Raw genomic sequence first — 21,818 nt, 5'->3', positions numbered from 1 at the left:
TAGTTTTTAAATAATGCCAAAATTGACAATTGCATGCTTGATACGTCAAGCATGATAAACTGCGAGAAAAATGGAAATACATGAGGTGCAACAGGGAGAATCCCAAAAATCAAAGCGTGAAGTTAAGGTTCCAGATATTGAAGAAGCTCTCAATCTTTGGTCTTCCACTGTAACTGGACAAGGTGTGTGTGTTTAAAAAAACAAGTTAAAGGAGCTAGCTGAGAAGCTGGGTCACGAAGATTTTGAAGCAATATATGGTTGGTTGTCTTGATAGAAAATGTACGCACCAAATTAAATTCAAGAAAGCACATGACAAGAAAGATAATGCTGATAAGGTTATTTCACTATTTCAACAAGCTAGGAATGACACAGAATTTGAAGGTATCAACAATCACCTTGAATGTTACAATGAAAAGCAAGGTTTGGAGGATGCAATCATTGAAAGCAATGTTTCAAAACACCAAGGTGGGAAATATGAAGACAAAGAAAGTAATGAAGATGACAGATCTAAACTTGAGCTCGTGACTACACAGGTTGCCAGGAAATTTACTGTTGAATTACAACACTTCTTCATGCAGGAAGGCAATGAATACAATCCATTATCTGCCCTAGGTGTCTGTGCTGATTTTGTTAATTTACAGTCAATAATCCCTATTACTGATCCAAAAAGGTTAATCAACAAATCAAGAATATCACTGGTAAAAAGCTCCTCTGTTCTTCAGGTGGATGTTTGAAAGCAAAGGACGGTACCATTATCATGGAAAAAGATGAGATTATGAACAGATGAACTGAGTACATTCAGGAATTGTTTGAAGACGATCCAGGCGAAAAACCAGAAATTAAGAAAAACATTGAAGGTCCAAGTATTTTAAGTTCTGAAGTTCGTAATGCAATAAATAAGCTGGAGGAAGTCAGCGAATCAGGCAGGATCCATGGATGGAAAAGCACAGTTGAAAATTCATCTGGACCTGAAATGTTGACTGTGCATGGCCTTTCATAGATGCTGAAAGACCTGCTGACTTTCTCCACCATTTTCTGTGTTGCTCCAGATTCTAGATCTGCCATTTCTTGCACTCCTTCTATGCCTAGCCTGAATAAATGTCTCTCATATGTCCGATTCCATCAGATCCTCTGGAAGCACATTCCAGATTTCAGCCACATGCAATGTAGTAGAACACAGAACATGGAACTAATTCTTAATAATATTTTTAATTTTTCTCCAGATTCCACTTGTTATGTTAATTGTATCAAATTATTTTTCAATTTAGCTTCAATTATACAAAAACATTTACACAAATCTGAAAAGAAGTACTTACCATTCATGATGATTGTCTACAAAAGCAGACATTGGGCTGATTTGCACAGTGTAGGTGTCATTAGCAGAATATTCAAACAAGCCATAATATGGATTGAAGAGTTCTCTGGAAACAAGAAAAAAGAACTCCCGAGAGGGTCCACTGTAATCCAGCCTGAAAGAAAGGAAAGATTCACAAATGATTGTCCCGAGACATAGGTACCTTGTCATTACCTTCATTCTATCTGATGTTTCCTCTGTTTTGCATTATTGTTCATGTCAACAAGCAATTTATTATTCCTTCATATCAATGTATTCTCTAATTATTTATAGCAATTATGGGAAATTAATGGGGGAAAACACATTATAGTATTCAGCCCTGTTTGGTCTAACCCTTCCCATAGTTTCACTCAAACACGAGGAATTCTGCAGATGCTGGAAATTCAAGCAACACACATCAAAGTTGCTGGTGAACGCAGCAGGCCAGGCAGCACCTCTAGGAAGAGGTACAGCCGACGTTTCAGGCCCAGACCCTTTGTCAGGACTAACCGAAGGAAGATCTAGTAAGAGATTTGAAAGTGGGAGGGAGAGGGGGAGATCCAAAACGATAGGAGAAGACAGGAGGGGGAAGGATGGAGCCAAGAGCTGGACAGGTGATTGGCAAAAGGGATATGAGAGGATCATGGGACAGGAGGTCCGGGGAGAAGGAAAAGGGAGAAGGGAGGAAAAACACAGAGGATGGGCAAGGGGTATAGTCAGAGGGACAGAGGGAGAAAAAGGTGAAAGAGAGAAAGAATATGTGTATATAAATAAATAATGGATGGGGTGCGAGGGGGAGGTGGGGCATTAGCGGAAGTTAGAGAAGTCAATGTTCATGCCATCAGGTTGGAGGCTACCCAGACGGAATATAAGGTGTTGTTCCTCCAATCTGAGTTTGGCTTCATCTTTACAGTAAAGGAGGCCGTGGATAGACATATCAGAATGGGAATGGGATGTGGAATTAAAATGCGTGCCCACTAGGAGATCCTGATTTCTCTGGCGGACAGAGCATAGGTGTTCAGCAAAATGATCTCCCAGTCTGTGTCGGGTCTCGCCAATATGTAGAAGGCCACATCGGGAGCACCGGATGCAGTATATCACCCCAGCCAACTCACAGGTGAGATGTTGCATCACCTGGAAGGACTGTCTGGGGCCCCTGAATGGTGGTGAGGGAGGGAGTGTGAGGGCATGTGTAGCACTTGTTCCACTTACAAGGATAAGTACCAGGAGGGAGATCAGTCGGGAGGGATGGGGGGGGATGAATGGACAAGGGAGTCGTGTAGGGAGCAATCCCTGTGGAAAGCAGAAAGAGGGGGGAGGGAAAGATGTGCTTAGTGGGATCCCGTTGGAGATGGCGGAAGTTACGGAGGAGTGGTAGGTGAGGACCAGGGGAACCCTCTTCCTAGTGGGGTGGCGGGAGGATGGAGTGATTTTAAGTTCCCTGGCCCCCACCGCTTTATATTCACCATGGATGTCCAGTCCCTATATTACTTCCATCCCCCATCAGGAAGGTCTCAAAGCTCTCCACTTCTTTTTGGATTCCAGACCTAATCAGTTCCCCTCTACCACCACTCTGCTCCATCTAGCAGAATTAGTCCTTACTCTTAATAATTTCTCCTTTGGCTCCTCCCACTTCCTCCAAACTAAAGGTGTAGCCATGGGCACACGTATGGGTCCTAGCTATGCCTGCCTTTTTGTTGGCTTTGTGGAACAATCGATGTTCCAAACCTATTCTGGTATCTGTCCCCGACTTTTCCTTCACTACATCGACGACTGCATTGGCGCTGCTTCCTGCACGCATGCTGAGCTCGTTGACTTCATTAACTTTGCTTCCAACTTTCACCCTGCCCTCAAGTTTACTTGGCCCATTTCTGACACCTCCCTCCCCTTTCCAGATCTTTCTGTCTCTATCTCTGGAGACAGCTTATCCACTGATGTCTACTATAAGCCTACTGACTCTCACAGCTATCTGGACTATTCTTCTTCTCACCCTATCTCTTGCAAAAATGCCATCCCCTTCTCGCAATTCCTCCGTCTCCGCCGCATCTGCTCTCAGGATGAGGCTTTTCATTCCAGGACGAAGGAGATGTCCTCCTTTTTTAAAGAAAGGGGCTTCCCTTCCCCCACCATCAACTCTGCTCTCAAACGCATCTCTCCCACTTCACACACATCTGCTCTCACTCCATCCTCCCACCACCCACTAGGAATAGGGTTCCCCTGGTCCTCACCTACCACCCCACCAGCCTCCGGGTCCAACATATTATTTTCTGTAACTTCCGCCACCTCCAACGGGATCCCACCACTAAGCACATCTCCCCCCCCCCCTCTGTTTTCCACGGGGATCGCTCCCTACACGACTCCCTTGTCCATTTGTCTCCCGCCATCCCTTCCCACCGATCTCCCTTCCGGCACTTAACCTTGTAAGCGGAACAAGTGCTACACATGCCCTTACACTTCCTCTCTTACCACCATTCAGGGCCCCAAACAATCCTTCCAGGTGAGGCGACACTTCACCTGTGAGTCGGCTGGGGTGATATACTGCGTCCAGTGCTCCCAATGTGGCCTTTTATATATTGGCGAGACCCGACGCAGACTGGGAGATCGTTTTGCTGAACACCTATGCTCTGTCCGCCAGAGAAAGCAGGATCTCCCAGTGGCCACACATTTTAATTCCATATCCCATTCCTATTTTGATGTGATTCCATGGCCTCCTCTACTGTAAAGATGAAACCACACTCAGGTTGGAGGAACAACACCTTATATTCCGTCTGGGTAGCCTCCAACCTGATGGCATGAACATTGACTTCTCTAACTTCCGCTAATGTCCCACCTCCCCCTCACACCCCATCCGTTATTTATTTATATACACACATTCTTTCTCTCTCTCTCTCTCCTTTTTCTCCCTTTGTCCCTCTGACTATACTCTTTGCCCATCCACTGGGTTCCCCCCCCCCCCTTTTCCTTCTCCCTGGGCCTCCTGTCCCATGATCCTCTCATTTCCCCTTTGCCAATCACCTGTCCAGCTCTTGGCTCCATCCCTCCCCCTCCTGTCTTCTCCTATCATTTTGGATCTCCCCCTCCCCCTCCAACTTTCAAATCCCTTACTCACTCTTCCTTCAGTTAGTTCTGACGAAGGGTCTCGGCCCGAAACGTCGACTGTACCTCTTCCTAGAGATGCTGCCTGGTCTGCTGCGTTCACCAGCAACTTTGATGTGTGTTGCCATAGTTTCACTGCTGTTACTGCAATGCAGACACAGTAAGGGTCTGGGTTTATCCACAGTAACTCAATAACATTGTTAAATAAGTGTGAGGCTGCTTTCAAAGCTGCTGCCTTACAGCTTCGGTGAGATATGTTCAAACCCGAGTCTGTGCAGTCTATATATGGAGTATGCAGATTTCTCAAGCATTTCCTCTGACAGAGATGGTTCCCCCCCACATCTCAAAATGGATGGTTTGGTCAGTTATTTGCCATCATAACATGCCCCAGGTATACAGGTGAGTGGCAGGAATCTTATTGGAGGGGAGCTGATTGGACTGCAGTTTGAGCAAACTGCATTCAGGGAGAATCAGCGTTAAAGGCCTGCTAATGGGTTAGCATGAATTCAGTAGACTGAAGGGCCTGTTTTCATGCAGTATCTATTTAACAAGTTCAATGCTCAATTAAGAAATGCAGCAACTAATAGGAAGCAGCTTAGGACATCATAGCACATGTATTCAATGATATTTACTCAATTTCCCTCGGGATCAATAAAGTATGTCAATGTCTATTAGATGCCAATCATTCATTCACTTTAAAATCAAGATGCTTATCTGAATGAGAATACATCACCATTAAAAAATTTTAAGCTTGATATTTGTCACATTTTAAAGAAAATAGTTTTAATGAGAAACAGCTAGATTTATAAATTAATAAATATTAAACTACCCAAGGCACTGAGAGTAAAATGCAATTTTTTTCCTCCATTCATGTCAGGAGATAACCAAAGAGATGGTCAATCGAATTGGTTTTTTATATCAGATCTTACAGGTGGACGGTGATGCTGACAGACAGGATTAATGAGGGAATTCTAGAGCTCAGGGCTTTGGTAGCTGAAGTCACTGCTGTCAATGGTGGGGAAATTAAATTTGGGTCTACTCCAGAAACTGGAATTGCAGGAGCACAGGTACCATGAGGTTAGAGGGTTAGTAGATAGGAAGGCGGCCCTGGAGGGATCTGAGTGTTTTAAATTTCAACATGCCACATGGATCCATTGGGAATCAGCAGGAATAAAGTGGGACAGGATGGCAGTACACATTTAGATGAGCTCTAATTCACAGAAATGAAATGAGGAACCTGGCAGGGTTTGAGAAATGTCAGGTCAATGGTTAACAACAATGGTAGCTGAAGGTTTTACCACATAAACTGAGGCAGTTTATTGGTTAATATTACAAAGGCAGAAATAGGCATGGATTTATGATCTGAGATTTTGAAAGAGCAGATGAGTGTTTGAGTAAATGAAGGTTCCTGATAGAGACTAATACGATGGTTTCGATCTTCCCAACACTCAGTTCAAGCAAAGTTTTACTCATCCAGCATTCCTTCCTCAGACAAGCATTCTGATAGCTTTCAAACAACGGAGAAGTCAAGAGAGACACTAGCAAACAACAAATGATTGGCAGTGTAGACATAGGACAGAATATTGATGAGAAATTGGAGAGAATCAGGTAAATCCTTGTGGAACAAGGACATTATTTTGGGAACAAAAGTCATTGCCATGATTCCCTGTGTGTGCCTGGATAGATAAGAAAACATCCAGAGGATTATGATCAAGACCAAGAGCATGAATGATCCTGTGGTCAGTCATGTAAAGTTTGGGGGAGGGGGGTTGTTAGATTACTTACAATACATAACAATGACACAGAAAGTCATATATTATAAATAAATTTGATTAAAGGAGTTTTGGTTACTCAGCAATAGTGGGAACTGAAGGAGAGATTCAAAGAAGGAGTGCTATAAAACTTGCTTTAACTTGAGGGATCCAATGCATTGAAAAGTTGAGAAAGAATAACGAAGATAAGCTCTAGTTTTAAAGACTAGAGGGTCAAAGGTTAGTTTTATGAGAGAGGTGATGAAAACTTGTTTAAAAGTTCCTGATGAGAAAAAACTGTTGGTCAATATCATATTATAAAGGCCAAGGATGGTTAACTGTAGCTTTCACGTTATTTCAGTTTCACAGTTAAACTGGTCAAGGCAAAAACTGCAGTGCAATGCTAAAGAAGTGCTATCAGAACCACAATCCTTTGTCGAAGACATTAAATTTGAGGTTTAATTTGCTTGTTTGGTGCAAATTAAAGATGCCAAGGCACTATTCAATGAAGGGAGAAATCTTGCTGAGTGTCTGCACTGACAATGCTCCTTCAATTAACATTACCAAAATTACCTCCCAGCTATTCACAGAATTATAATGGAGAATGGCTGTTTGAATTGCCTACTTACTACAGTCACTGTGTCAAAAATTATTTCATTGTTTAAAATGCTTTGCAAAGACTCGATAACAAGAAAAGGTACCACGTAAATGCAAGTAATTATTTTTCTAATTTCTCTTTCAAAAGCCACTTACTTATTACAGAAGTGACAGCTGAAAGGTTTTATCCAACACTGGTTTTAATCATGTGTATTCATTATGCTGAACTACAGGTACATGATCTGAATTATAACTAGAGACTGTAGTTCAACATAACAATTAGTAACACTAACTAGAGTGAGTCCTGCCTCAAAAGCTGTTCCTTAACCACTGATTCCATTTCTCTGGTAACAGTGAGGCATTGAACCAAACTATTTGCAAATTTTGCCTTGTATTTTGACTATTGTCAATGAGCTTTAGGTCACATTGGTATATTCACTAATCAACTTCAGTCCAGCTTCATAGAACTGGCCAACAATGCTCCTGCCTCTGTTCAAATGATGTTAATGAATTCAAATTTCCTTGTAACCCCTTATCTTGATTATTTCAAGTCATTCCTGGCCTGCTTTCTTCATTGTTATCCTCAGTAAGCTTTAAGTCAACCAAAACAATGCTGCCTGTCAGTTAGTTTGCATTAACTCCTGTTCACTAATCATGACATCTTGAAAAGGCTGCATCTCAGGATAGCAGCATCCATCATTAAGGGCCCTCATCATCTATGACATGCTCTTTTCTCACTACTACCATCAGGGAGGAGGTACAGGAGCCTGAAGGAAATTCAATGTTTTTGGAATATTTTCTTCTCCTCTGCCATCAGATTTCTGGATGGTCACTATTCCTCTGTTTGTTACTGTAACTTAGTCATTTATGTCTTTCACTGTACTACTGTCACAAAACAATAGATGTCATAACATATGCTAATAAACCTGATTCTGATGTCCTGTGCTCACGACCCATATTAGGCTCCATCTGAGTAATAACTTGATTTTAAAATGCTCATCCTGGTTGTCAAGTGCCTCATATGGTTTTTCCCTTCCATAACTCTGTACAGTCCTCCACATTATCTGTGGTTCCCAATTCTAGCTTTCAGACATCTGCAACACAAATCACTTGACTACCAGCAGCTTTGCCTTCAGTTGCCAGAGCCCCAATTCTGAAATTCCCTCCCTGAATGTCTATCTCCTATTACTGCCCGGAGATGCTTCTTAAAATTATCTCCATGTCCAATCATTTTTCATTAGCTATTCTATTTTCTGGTGACAGAATGTTAAATTTTGTTTGGTAACACTTCTACATAGTGCCTTGGGCTGTTTATGACATTAGAAGCACTACATAAGTACATGCTGTCGATATTATTTACAGTCAGACAAGTTTAATCTGCTGCACCTTTTTGAAAGGCCCTCAGGATCACGGATGAATTTGTCTAAGTTTTGAGATGACTGATGAGATCAATAAGGGAGCAGTTGACTCTTTTCACACAGGAGCCTGACTGGGCAAGGAAGTGGGTGGTGTGTGAGGAGATGTGCTCCTTTCACAGTTTATGCAGGGTTTCTGTGTGCTTGGGATAAATGGACTCTGAGTTCTCAGTGCTATCCTAAACGTTGCCCCACTATTTTGAGTAGACATGGGCCAGAGATTCAAGAGACAGTGAGATGGTGCATTTTTTTCCAAGCAAGCTTTGAATGCATCCATGAATATTTCCTCAACCCAAAATGTCACCAATTCTATCTCCCTTACAAATGCTGCGCTGTTAGCTGAGTTCCCTCAGCGGTTTGTCTCTTGCTTCAGAGTCTCTTCAGAGTCTGAGTCTCTATGAATCTTTTCCACTATTCACCAAATAATCTATTCCTGTGACAGACCTCAGAATAGAGTACTACTTCAGAGTTTCTGCCGTTTGGCATGCAAATTCCGTGGCCTGACAAACAGGACCTCGGGCTAGGGAAGGTACAAATGACGGTTTGCTTTCCAGTAATTATAAGAACCGCATGCCTGTAAGGCCATAAGTCATAGGACCAGAATTAGGCTATTCAGCTCATCGAGGCTGCTCAGCCATTACATTATGGCTGATTTATTATCCCTTTCATTCTCCTGCCTTCTTCCTGTAACATTTGATTAGCCCTTACTAATCAAGAACCTATCAACCTCTGCTTTAAATATACCCAATGGCTTGGCCTCCACAGCCACCTGTGGCAATGAATTCCTCAGATTCATCACCTGCTGGCTAAAGAATTTTCTCCCTATCTGTTCTAGAGGGACGTGCCTTTATTCTGAGCCTGTGCATTCTAGTCCTAGTCCCTCCCCCTACTTTAGGAAACATCCTTTCCACATTGACTCTATCCAGGCCTTTCAATATTCAATCGGATTCAATGAGGTATCATGCCTATCAGGTGGACAATGGAACAAACTCAATAGAAATCAGAAATTTTATTACACTTCCGTAGTACTGAGATGCTTGGTAATGAAATTCTAATCATTATTGATCATCTTCCGTACAAATGTACATAAGCAACATGGGACCAAATGTGAATGAAATAGATTCCCTTTATTAAATCCTAACACATCCAATATTAAACATAACAATAACAATGTTACGATAACTTGTCTACATACTCACCCTTCCTCCCCAACAAATGTAACATAGAGTTTATTTCTTTGAAGATCTTTCCTGGAACAGCCCATAATTTGATTGAATGCATCTTCAAGCAAGTGATCCCTTCTGATGATCAACCTTTATTATTAAAAAAATGGTGTTTACATTGGAAAACGAGCAATACTACAACAAGCCATACAAATCTTAGTTTCATCTCAAATGTGAAAGTAAATAACCACTCAGTCAATATCCTGGACCCCAGGCTATTTACTTCTTGTGTTCTGGAAATGGTAATCACCTTCAGACATATCATCCTGCATTATCTCGGATGGATTTATTTTTAAAGAGGTGTAATATAAAGCCACCATCTCAGGATGATTCAACACTATACAGAACAAATGGGTGAGAAAGGGATAACAATGCTTCAAAACAAAATAGAATCTTCTTCAAATCTAAAGGCGGCGATTTCTTGTATTCATTGCTGTTGACAAATATTTTCTTATATACATAAAACATCAGAATAACACTCACACAGCATAAGAATCACTGGTCAAAATCATCGTGTCAGGTTCATAAAATTACAGACATTTCTATTAATTCCTCAGCATTCACACCTTGATGCAATGCTTTCATAATTTTAGCCCCGTAATTAACTCACTTTAATTTCCCCGGTCCTTGTCCGTAGCCCTTTGTTTCAAGCTTTCTGTAGAAGTTTCTGAGCTTAGCTTCAAAGTCCCTCTTGTAAGGAGCTGGAGCTCGGGCATTAGCTCGTTGGGTACCTGTAAAAAAAAAGAAGATGTGTTTAAACTCAGCTAAAAATACCCTCATCATCCCCATGCCAAGACATCACGAGATTTGAAATGACTGACGTGCAGTAAAAAGTTCAACAATTGAAGCTGCTGTTGCATGTCCCAGTCCACCTTATATAAAGTCTAAGATTTTTAAGCAACCAAATCAATCACTTCACTACAGTATTGATAAAGGATTCAACTTCAAAAAAAAAACCACCTTTCTCTTTTAGATGCTGAATTAACTCCAAAGAATAAAGTAAGGAGATAAGAACAGGCCAGTCTTTTATAACTGAGGAGCATTGGAAATTCTTCTATCAATAGGTAGTGAATCTCAGAGATTTTCTGTCTCCCAGTGGTGTTGGAAGCCAGATCATCTGATAGATAAATATTTGAAAGATTGAGGAATTGAGGGTTGAGATGAACTGGCATGTGGAGTTGAGTTCGGCTTTAATCAGCTCCAGTCATACTCACTGGACAGGGCAGGGCAGGCTTGAAGGGCCTGGTACTGTGGCCTAGTCCCCTTCTGTTTCCTTGTGCTCTTGTCCACTGTGCTACTGCGCACAACAGGAATGTTTCCATTCATCGCCAATTTGAAAGTGTGAAAATTAGCTTGGAAGATGGTTTAACAGTAAAAAGATATTGGGTGAATTTTCTCATATTGTTTGGTCTATGCTGAATCTATTTTTTTTTTGCTATCAAGTTGATGAAAGGAATCACCAGAGTCTTGCACTGCAAAGGCATAAGCTAGAAATCAAGTAAATTCTTCTGGTCTTTATGATATATTCTCTTCCAGAACCAATAATGAATGAAATGATTCAGAAAAATTCAGAGTATAAATCCAAGAAAACAGAAACAAAAACAGAAGATGCTGGAAATACTCAGCAGGTCATGCAGTAATTATAGAGAGAACAACAGAGATAGTGTTTAAGGCTGATGATCTTTATTTCCAGCACTTTTATGCTTTTAATCCAAGGTAAGTGAATTAGAAGTTCACCTAATGGGAATCACAGCAACTGACTAGCTAGCACAAGTAACTTTGTATTTGCTGATAGGAAAGCTTTGGATATCTCACTCAAAACAAAAGGTAGCTGATTAAAAAAAAATCAACATTTCATATCTTACTGCCAAAATATTTCACAGTGCAATACTCTTTACAAATATTCAGCCCATCTTCACTGTTAGAGGAACTACAAATTGCTGAAGCTAGTCTTTAATTAAGAAAATATGTGCAATCCACTTTGAAGCCCTATGCACTCACTATTCAAATCATTTCACAGAAATATCCAAAGTTGGACAGCTTTCACATTTCAGTAAATTCTTTAATCCTTCCTCAAGTTGACTATAATACTATTATTTTCCCTACTCTTTAATTAAAAATTCATCTTGATAAATCAATAACAATGGCACTGTCACAGATAATAAAATATTTACAGGGCAAAATCTCTTGGCAATTAGGATTCCTTATTGTTCAGCTCCGAGATCTGTAATTTAATTCATGCTTTCAAATTTTTCCTTCTGGATCCTTTACACCTTTACCTCTATTTGAACATTTCCCCCTATGAATTTTTCAATGTCTTTCTTTAATTAAGAACGCCTTTACAATCAAACATACCAGCAAATCAGCATGGCTGATAAATTTCTCGACAGAAACTATGTTATTACTTTGTGCCGAATAGAGGATTGTTCTTATTTACATCTTGCACCAGACTTCATTACTTTTGTTGATATATGGTTAGGTTATCTTGCATTTACCTGGGGAATTCTGAGGTGATGATGCAGGGGATCCCCGTGGAGACTGGCAATAACTGGGGTGAAGTAAGGCATGAGGTGGCACATAGGACATAATCTCATCTTCAAACAAGCTAAATAGGAGAGATGACAATGTACACATCATTACTTTTGAAGGTATCCATTCCCTTTGCATAGTTTTTACAACTGCATCAGAATATTTTACATATTAAAAAATTAATATGGGGCTCTGATGATTTTTCAATAATGATCTTTCTTTCTGATTTCAACTCTCTCCACAGATTTCTAGACCTGGAGTTTTTCCAGCACTTTTCTCAGGCTTCCAGCTGGGTACAGGTATCAATTATAACCGACGTTATCTCAGTTATAATCGATACCCGAAACCAGCTAGAAGCCTAAGAAGAGTTCATTCGTCATATGGGAAAGCAATAGATCTTTTTTCTTTTTGGTTTTATTTTATATTATAAATACCGTTGAGACAGGAAGAAAAAGAAAAACAAGTGATTGTTTTATTGGTAGATTGTTTCAAACTCAGATCAACAAAATCTTGTCATAACTGAACATTGGGAAGACTGAAGTCCACCATCTTTGTTTTCCCAGGGAGCACTGGATCAATGATCTAATACTGTATTATGACCTCGTATTTTCATCTCAGTAAAGTTACCCTGCCTAAGCTCACTTGCTGCTGAGTCCCTCATTCACCAATTACCTCTAAGCAGGATGATCATATAGCCTCATTTTGGGAAAATGGGTCTTGTTAATGTCTTTCTTCACAAACAATATCTACCAAAGAAGAACTAGTTCAAGTAATTGTCCTCCAGTTTGGCTATGCCACTGACAGCAAGTTGCCACAGAGAATTACTTCTGTCTTGGGGGAGTTCTGCTGCACATGCGCATTATTCTGTTAAATTCCAATCCTGGTCTTCTCCTCCCAGATGTTGAAGCTATACATACACCTGGCTGGAGTCTATAAACCACATTCCCATCTGTTGTTAGCCTTCTATTTTTAAGGTAATCAGGGCACATGGGATGTGAAGGAGGATCCACTGGGGCAAGTAGGGGAGGAAATCCAGATCCCAGCATTGCAGGAGGATAAGGACCAGCAAGACCACCCATTCCCAGCAGAGGATCTCAAGCCCTCCACCATTACCCAAGCTTCCCCTTTGACCCGACTCACACAAAGTTCCTTAACCATTGACCTAAGTTCGGTCATAGGTAAGTGGGGTAAAGTTGATAAAATTCTCTTTCTATGTTATAAAGTCCCAAAAATATCTTCCACTTTCGTGTTTAGTCACTTCCAGTTTTAATACCCTCCAAGATATTTTTATTCTTCCAGCTCGAGCCTCATTAGCATTCCCTAATTTGATCACTTCAACAGTAGCAGCTGCATTTTCAGCTCTCATGGTCTTACCGACCCCAGTGCCAGGGTCAAGAATGTCTCGCAGTGGGTACAGGACATTCTGAGAAAGAAGAGTGAACAGCCGCAGATTGTGGCCTAAACAGGTACCAATGACATTGGCGGGGCAGGACTGAGGGATTTTAGGGAGATCTTGGAGGCAGAATATTTAAAAAGTAGAATTTCCAGATTTGCAATCTCAGGATTAATACCCAGTGAGGTTAAAAATCAAAGCAAAATACAGTTCAATATGTGGTTAAGGAGCTGTTGCAGTAGGAGGGCTTCAGATTTATGGATCCTGGGGCTCTCTTGCAGGGTAGGTGGGACCTGTAGAAGCAAGGTCGTGTGCATCTGAACTGGAGGGGAACCAATATACTTGATGGGATGTTTGTCAGTGATACTTGGAATCATTTAAACTATAGTGGCAGGGAGATAGGAACGACTGCAGCAGAGACACAGGGGGTAGGGCTGAGGGCAAGAAAGACAGTCTGATAAGAAAGACCAAAAGGAAAGACAGCCAGGGACAGGCCAATAAACATGATGGGCTGAAATGTGTTTATTACAACATAAGTATTATAGGTAAAGCAAGATGAACAAGAGCTTGGATCAGTACATGGAATTTTGAAACATGAGCCAGTAATCATCAGAGGATCAGAGGTGGAGAGGGTCAGTAACTTTTAATTCCTGGGTGTCACTAGCTCAGAGGACCTGTCCTGGACCCATCACATAATTATTACTGTGCAGAAAGCACAACAGCTCCTCTACTTCCTCAGGAGTCTGTGGAGGTTCGACATGTCATCGAAAACTTTGGCTAACTTCTAAAGATGTTTGGTGGAAGGTGTGCTGACTGGCTGCATTACGGCCTGGTATAGGAACACCAATGCCTTTGAGCAGAAAATCCTACAAAAGTTGTGGATTCGACCCAGTACATCACGGGTAAAGCCCTCCTAACCATTCAGGACATCTATATGAAACATTGCCATAGAAAAGCAGCATCCATCATCAAAGATCCTCACCACCCAGGCCATGCTCTTTTCTCACTGCTGCCATCAGGTAGATGGTACAGGTGCCTCAGGACTCAACTACTTTCAAGAACAGTTACTACCCCACAATCATCAGGCTCTTGAACAAAAGAGGATAGCTATGCTCATTTAAGAACTGTGTTATATTGTTATTTCATGCTTGTTATTTACTGCTATTTATTTATATCTGCATTTGCACAATTTGTTTACAGTTACTGTTCTATAGATCTGCTAAGTATGATGGCAGAAAAGAAGTCTCAGGGTTGTACTTGGTGACTTGTACGTACACTGATAATAAATTTTACTTTTAATTGATTATGAACTTCAGGAAGGAGACGTCGAAGGAACACACTCCAGTCCTCATCGAGGGATCAGCAGTGGAAGGAGTGAACAGTTGCAAATTCCTGGGTGTCAACATCTCTGAAGATCTATCCAGGGTCCAACGTATTAATGCAATTACAAAGAAGGCACAACAGCAGCTATATATTACATTAGGAGTTTGAGGAGATTTGGTATGTTACTAGAGATATTTGCAAATTTCTACAGATGTACCATGGATAGCATCCTAACTACCTGCATCACGACCTGGTATGGAGGGGCCACTGCACAGGATCAGAAAAAGTTACAGTAACTCAGTCAGCTCCATCATGGGCACTAGCCTCTCCAGCATCCAGGACATCTTCAAAAGGTGATGCCCCCAAAAACAAATTTCACAGCATATGCTAGTGATATTAAACCTGATTCTGATTCATCTTAGAGACCTGGTTGCCTGAGGGATAGGACTGGCAGTGCAACGTTCTATGGTTTTAGTGCATTAGACATGATAAAGCGGTAGAGTGATTATACTACTGACAAGGGGAATGTGACACACAAGGGGAGGGGCTCGTCCACACAGGCAACTTAGTTGGAGCTCAGGAGTAAGAAAGGTGCAATTACACTGATGGGATTTTACTACAGTGAAAGCCACAAACAGGTTGATGAACAGATACATTGTGAAAAGCTACAGAAATAAGGTTGTTATAGTCAGTGAACTTCAACTTCCCCAGCAATGGTTGGAACTTGCCTAACAGAAGAGGGTAAGATGAAGTGGGATTTCTTCGTTGTATCCGAGAGGGGTTCTTGAAACAGCAAAGTGCTCAAGCACGTGATTAAGAAAGAACTAAAGGACCATTAAATTTCCTTGGCAAGCAGGATCAAGAAGAACCCAAAGGCATTAATATATATTAAGAAAAAGAGGTTAACACAGATAAAGGAGCTTAACTGTCCATTGGCTACATCATTTAACTCTATTACAGACATTCCCTTTGCTCCATCCCTTAGCCTCCCCTGCTACTTCAACTAACTTGCTTTATCTTCCTCAGTCCTGATGTACTGTCTTTAACCCAAGATGTTTTACTTTTCACAGATGCTGCCTGACATGCTGAGCTCTTCTGCTTTTATTCTAATCTTCCAATGTTGTTCCTAATAGTGCTACCAAGAGTACATCAGGGATAAAAAGTGGACTTCCACAAAGGTTACGGGGAAGAATGCAGGAGAATGGGGTTATGAGGGAAAATGGATCAGCCATGATGAAACGGCGGAGCAAACTCAATGGCCTAATTCTGCTCCTGAGTCTTAAATTTGCTAGAAACTCCTTATAATAACTGCAGAAAAAAAGTCAAATGAATTTTTCACAATAGGAACTTCTGGTCAAAGAACCTTTTTGTTTATTTTTGTACACATCTGATATTTTGCTAACTTTTTGGTAAAAGGGCTGACAGGTCCATCAACAGATATAGATAGTGGGAATTATAAATCTTTTGGACAATTGGGCAGGAAATCAATGTTCCTTCAGATTTTAAGTTCTTTGTTCCAATCAATCGTTGCCACAGTGATTGAAGTAAACTCATAAAAGTAAAATCCAAAATACATTGGTGATGTTACACTATTTACTCTGAACAATTGGACACATTTGAAATATTTTACAAAGAAAATAATCTGAACTTTTATTAAAGAAATTCACAAATAGAGATATAATAGGCGGAAGTCAACAAATGCCAAAATCTAAGTGAATGAACAGTATACTGCCCCATGGTTAACTGTTTGAATCAACTGTTTTAATAACTCAAAGCAAGTACTGTCCTGTTTCACTATTTTATTCCTTTTTTGGGCAGCACTCCAATGTGAACAGGCAGGCTCTACGTAAACCCTGGATATACTCCAATTCATGCTACCAAAATGCAATCATCCTGAGGGTATTTTCCCATAGAACCATAGAAACTACAGCACAGAACAGGCCTTTTGGCCCTTCTTGGCTGTGCTGAACCATTTTCTGCCCTAGTCCCACTGACCTGCACACGGACCATATCCCTCCATACACCTCCCATCCATGTATCTGTCCAATTTATTCTTAAATGTTAAAAAAGAACCCGCATTTACCACCTCGTCTGGCAGCTTATTCCATACTCCCACCATTCTTTGTGTGAAGAAGCCCCCCCTAATGTTCCCTTTAAACTTTTCCCCCCTCACCCTTAACCCATGTCCTCTGGTTTTTTTCTCCCCTTGCCTCAGTGGAAAAAGCCTGCTTGCATTCGCTCTATCTATACCCATCATAATTTTATATACCTCTATCAAATCTCCCCTCATTCTTCTATGCTCCGGGGAATAAAGTCCTAACCTATTCAACCTTCCTCTGTAACTGAGTTTCTCAAGTCCCGGCAACATGCTTGTAAACCTTCTCTGCACTCTTTCAACCTTATTTATATCCTTCCTGTAATTTGGTGACCAAAACTGAACACAATACTCCGGATTCAGCCTCACCAATGCCTTATACAACCTCATCATAACATTCCAGCTCTTATACTCAATACTTTGATTAATAAAGGCTAATATACCAAAAGCTCTCTTTACGACCCTATCTACCTGTGATGCCACTTTTAGGGAATTTTGTATCTGTATTCCCAGATCCCTCTGTTCCACTGCACTCCTCAGTGCCTTACCATTAACCCTGTATGTTCTACCTTGGTTTGTCCTTCCAACGTGCAATACCTCACACTTGTCTGTATTAAACTCCATCTGCCATTTTTCAGCCCATTTTTCCAGCTGGTCCAAGTCCCTCTGCAGGCTCTGAAAACCTTCCTCACTGTCTACTACACATCCAATCTTTGTATCATCAGCAAATTTGCTGATCCAATTTACTACATTATAATCCAGATCATTGACATAGATGACAAATAACAATGGACCCAGCACTGATCCCTGTGGCACACCACTAGTCACAGGCCTCCACTCGGAGAAGCAATTCTCTACTACCACTCTTTGGCTTCTTCCATTGAGCCAATGCCTAATCCAATTTACCACCTCTCCATATATACCTAGTGACTGAATTTTCCTAATTAACCTCCCATGCGGGACCTTGTCAAAGGCCTTACTGAAGTCCATGTAGACAATATCCACTGCCTTCCCTTCATCCACTTTCCTGGTAACCTCCTCGAAAAACTCCAATAGATTGGTCAAACATGACCTACCACGCACAAAGCCATGTTGACTCTCCCTAATAAGTCCCTGTCTATCCAAATGCTTGTAGATTCTGTCTCTTAGTACTCCCTCCAATAACTTACTTACTACCGACATTAAATTTACTAGCCTATGATTTCCCGGATTACTTTTTGATTCTTTTTTAAACAATGGAACAACATGAGCCACTCTCCAATCCTCTGGCACCTCACCTGTAGACAGCGACATTTTAAATATTTCAGCCAGGGCCCCTGCAATTTCAACACTAGTCTCCTTCAAGGTCCGAGGGATCACCCTGTCAGGTCCCGGGGATTTATCCACTTTAATTTTCCTCAAGACAGCAAGGACCTCCTCCTTTTCGATCTGTACAGTTTCCATGATCTCACTACTTGTTTCCCTTAATTCCATAGACTTCATGCCAGTTTCCTTAGTAAATACAGACGCAAAAAACCTATTTAAGATCTCCCCCATTTCTTTTGGTTCCGCACATAGCCAACCACTCTGATCTTCAAGGGGACCAATTTTATCCCTTACAATCCTTTTGCTATTAATATACCTGTAAAAGCTCTTTGGATTATCCTTCACTTTGACTGCCAAGGCAACCTCATGTCTTCTTTTAGCCCTCCTGATTTCTTCCTTAAGTATTTTCTTGCACTTCTTATACTCCTCAAGCACCTTATTTACTCCCTGCTTCCTATACTTCCTATACATGTCATACAATTTCATACAATCCCCATAACAATTTTTCTTTCAACTCAATTTTGAAGTCTATCTTTTGCCTATCAAGATCGTGCTGACAGCAAAAACCTACAAAAAACACCAGTACACTTTTTATTTCTTTCCTTATTCACATCAACTTTCCAGATTCTCTCATTGACACAGTTACAATTTACCTACCAGTGTGAATACCTTTGGGATGTTGGAGGAAACTAAACCATCTGAAAACCTACAGAATCACAGGGATAATCTGCAATCTCCTTACACACAGGCCCAGGGGTCAGGATTGAACCAAGTTGCTGTGCCTGAGAGTCATTCACTGACTTGTAAGGTATCAAAAGCCACGAGGGAGATTGAAACATCGGGGCAAATGCAGAAAGTGAGCATCAACTGCCTGTCTTTTGATTGCTCTGCTAGCAGAGAAGAGCAAGCCTGCCGCTGTGCCTGGAGAATGTTATTGAGGTTTTCTGCATTTTGGATATGGACTTGGACTATAGATATTTTTCCAGTTTTATAGATTTTTTTATATTCTGTCTTTCACCTTTTTTGTGCGGGGAGGGGGATTTGGGGGTTGATGTGCCTGTTCTGTTTTGTTCATTCTCTTCTGCGAGAGGAGGGATTTGAGAGTTGATGATTGTGCTGCCTTTCTTTTCTTTTTTGTCTACCCAGAAAAGAAGAATTTCTAAGTTGCATACTTTGATAATAAATGAACCTTTCAACCTTTGAAGTGAGTCTTTTTGCATGAAACTGTGTCCTTAGGTCTGACATCATATACATGCATCCAGATGGCCACAAAACACCCCCCCCCCCCGTATTAATGTTGGACACAATGCGGCTTCTAGACAGAGAGCTCTCCAACAGCGGTTAGACATTCCTGCCCCATGTTCCTTTGCTGGCATAACCTTGGACTGATAACCTGCACCTACCTTAACAGCATAACAAGATCTGCATCACTGGATAATCGCCCAAGTCCACTCGTCCCCTCGCTTCTGATGAACTGTATCTTGTCCCTATGGAAATATCCAAAGAATCCAATAATATCCTCAGAATACAAGAGAGTACACATCATGCAAACAACCAAGCACAGGACAGATGAGGTAAGGGTCAGTCGTGGATTACAAATGAGGCTGCAAATACTGTTTGATACAGGTGGGATGCAACACTAGTGTGTCTAAGAGTCACTCATTTCAGCATTGGCTTCCTGTCATGGAAGAATTTTGCGCTGGTTCTTTTCACTGACGCCCTTCCTGCTTTCAGCAGCTCGTTTCTGGCAGCAAAACTGACTTATGAGCTTACCCTTGTTTATGGCATTTATGAAACTCCTGCAAAATTATAATCATCCATCCAAATCAGTGGCTAGGTTCCCACAGCTGTAAACTTGCTTTTTTTTGCATTGGTATGGCACAGTATTTACATGACTGGGAAATTGTTGGGTTTTTTTAAACAAAGGACAACCAATATTGATAGGTTATCATCTTTTATTTAAGACAGTATCAGTTGTACCCACACAAATATTCCCCACTTTTCCCATTACTCACTTGTTCTGGATGAATTGAGCTGCAGAAACTATGCAGACACATAAACAGCCAATTTGTGCAAAGCTACCATTATTTTAGCAGGGCAAATATCATTTATCAACAGTGCAAATCTGTCCGAGTTATACATCAGATGCATGTGGCATAATCACAGCTGTGGAAGACAATGCATGTAGTTTTGCCGGTAAGGTACCAAACAGAAGACTCCATATTCACTATGTGCACTTCTGCCCATGCCAATGATACACTTTGTGGAATTATGTCATGCCAGGTGAGTACTTCAAATCATGATTTAGACTTACCCCATCACATTGTAAACATGGAAAGGACAGTAACATGTGAGGACAAAGTGAACTGGGTCACTGTGTATTATGGGTCTTAAGGCATTTATAGACAAAAAACTGAAATAAAAATCCAAGACTACCAATACAACTAGGCATTACACTTTAAAACAAATAAATTTAAAAAAATAAGATGAACTCATCACAATTCACTATCTCTATTAGCTATCGCCAAACCAACAATACAATCTGAAATTTTCCAGATTGAATCATATCGTCTGATGGATTTGCTATCTTAAAAAAAATCCAACTTTGAACTATACTGCGCAAAAGTCTTAGGCACTCTAGATTTTTTTTTAGCATAAAATTTGTTTTAGATGTTTATTTTTTGTCTTCTGCATGAGTGTCTCAGTGGAAAAGACCAAACTGTAGATTTCCAAACATTGATTTTCCAAAAAAATTAATGTTACAGAGGATTGTTTATATTTTGTTAAAGAAAGTAATAGACCACATTTCAAATTAAAAAATGATCACTTTGTAGGTATGCACTCAGTGCCTGATTAAACAGGATGCTAATGATCAATGACATAATAAATTGAGTGAACTAAACTAATTAGCTGAAATAGTTTGGTTGTCCATTGCCCAGTTTTACTTTTTCTACACCACTTCTAAAAGGTAAGGGTGGGGCAGATGACTCAGTTTAACCTTCAAATCATCAATTCTTACACCATAGCAAGAATGAGCCTTGCAAACTCCTGTGGCAGCAGACAGGAGTTTCAAGTTCTTCTGAAGAAGCACAACGAAACAGGCAAGGTTGAGGACCAGAAACGCAGTGGTCAGCCACTGAAACTGAGTGTAGTAGACAAGAAATACATGAAACTGACGCCCCTTCTAAATCAGAAGAAGTCTAGCACTGCTCTCAGCTCTGAACTCACAGAAACAATTGGAACCCAGTCAGGAGCAGTCTTGTCAGAAGTGGTCTTCATGGAAGAGTTCCAAAAAGCTGTTCCTTTGAAGTGGAAACAAAGCTAAGAGACACACCTACACACAAAAGCACAAGGTCTGTGGTGCCGAACAACAGCAGCAAGTGCTCTGGACTGATGAGTAAAAGTTTGAAATTTTTGGCTTAAACAGAAGGTAGTTTGTCCACAGAAGAGCTGGAAAGCGTTACATGGATGAGTGTCTGCATAGAATGAAGCACAGTGGGGGTTCCCTGCAGGTTTGGGGCTGAATTTCTGCAAATGGAGTTTTTGATCTGGTCAGAATTAATGGAATCCTCACTGCTGAGGAGTACATGCAGATTCTCATCCATCATGCAGTATTATCAGGGACACGTGGTTGGTCCCAACTTCATTCTGCAGCAGGATAATGACACCAAACACATGGCCAAGGTCGTAAGGAACGATCTGCTGCAAAAAGAATAACAAGTTCTGCAACAGATGGTACAGCCTCCACAGAGCACTGA

The 21,818-nt window shown here is 40.9% G+C and overlaps 1 protein-coding gene across 10 annotated transcripts in view; it reads right to left on the bottom strand.

Moving 5' to 3' along the window:
• hecw2b (HECT, C2 and WW domain containing E3 ubiquitin protein ligase 2b) overlaps positions 1 to 21,818 on the bottom strand; it is a 363,894-nt gene that overhangs the window by 83,183 nt on the left and 258,893 nt on the right. For all 10 annotated transcript variants that reach the window (XM_072261633.1, XM_072261634.1, XM_072261631.1 and 7 more), the window contains 5 exons: positions 19,464 to 19,547; positions 11,911 to 12,020; positions 10,026 to 10,146; positions 9,392 to 9,505; positions 1,317 to 1,469 (listed from right to left, as the gene is read on the bottom strand). In XM_072261633.1, coding sequence (XP_072117734.1) covers positions 1,317 to 1,469; positions 9,392 to 9,505; positions 10,026 to 10,146; positions 11,911 to 12,020; positions 19,464 to 19,547 — 582 coding nt within the window. The remainder of the gene's footprint in view (positions 1 to 1,316; positions 1,470 to 9,391; positions 9,506 to 10,025; positions 10,147 to 11,910; positions 12,021 to 19,463; positions 19,548 to 21,818) is intronic.

Source organism: Mobula birostris, chromosome 6, assembly GCF_030028105.1.
Source record: "Mobula birostris isolate sMobBir1 chromosome 6, sMobBir1.hap1, whole genome shotgun sequence".
Taxonomy (NCBI): domain Eukaryota; kingdom Metazoa; phylum Chordata; class Chondrichthyes; order Myliobatiformes; family Myliobatidae; genus Mobula; species Mobula birostris.
Note: the sequence above shows the minus strand (reverse complement) of the source record. Positions and strands in the feature narration are given on the sequence as shown.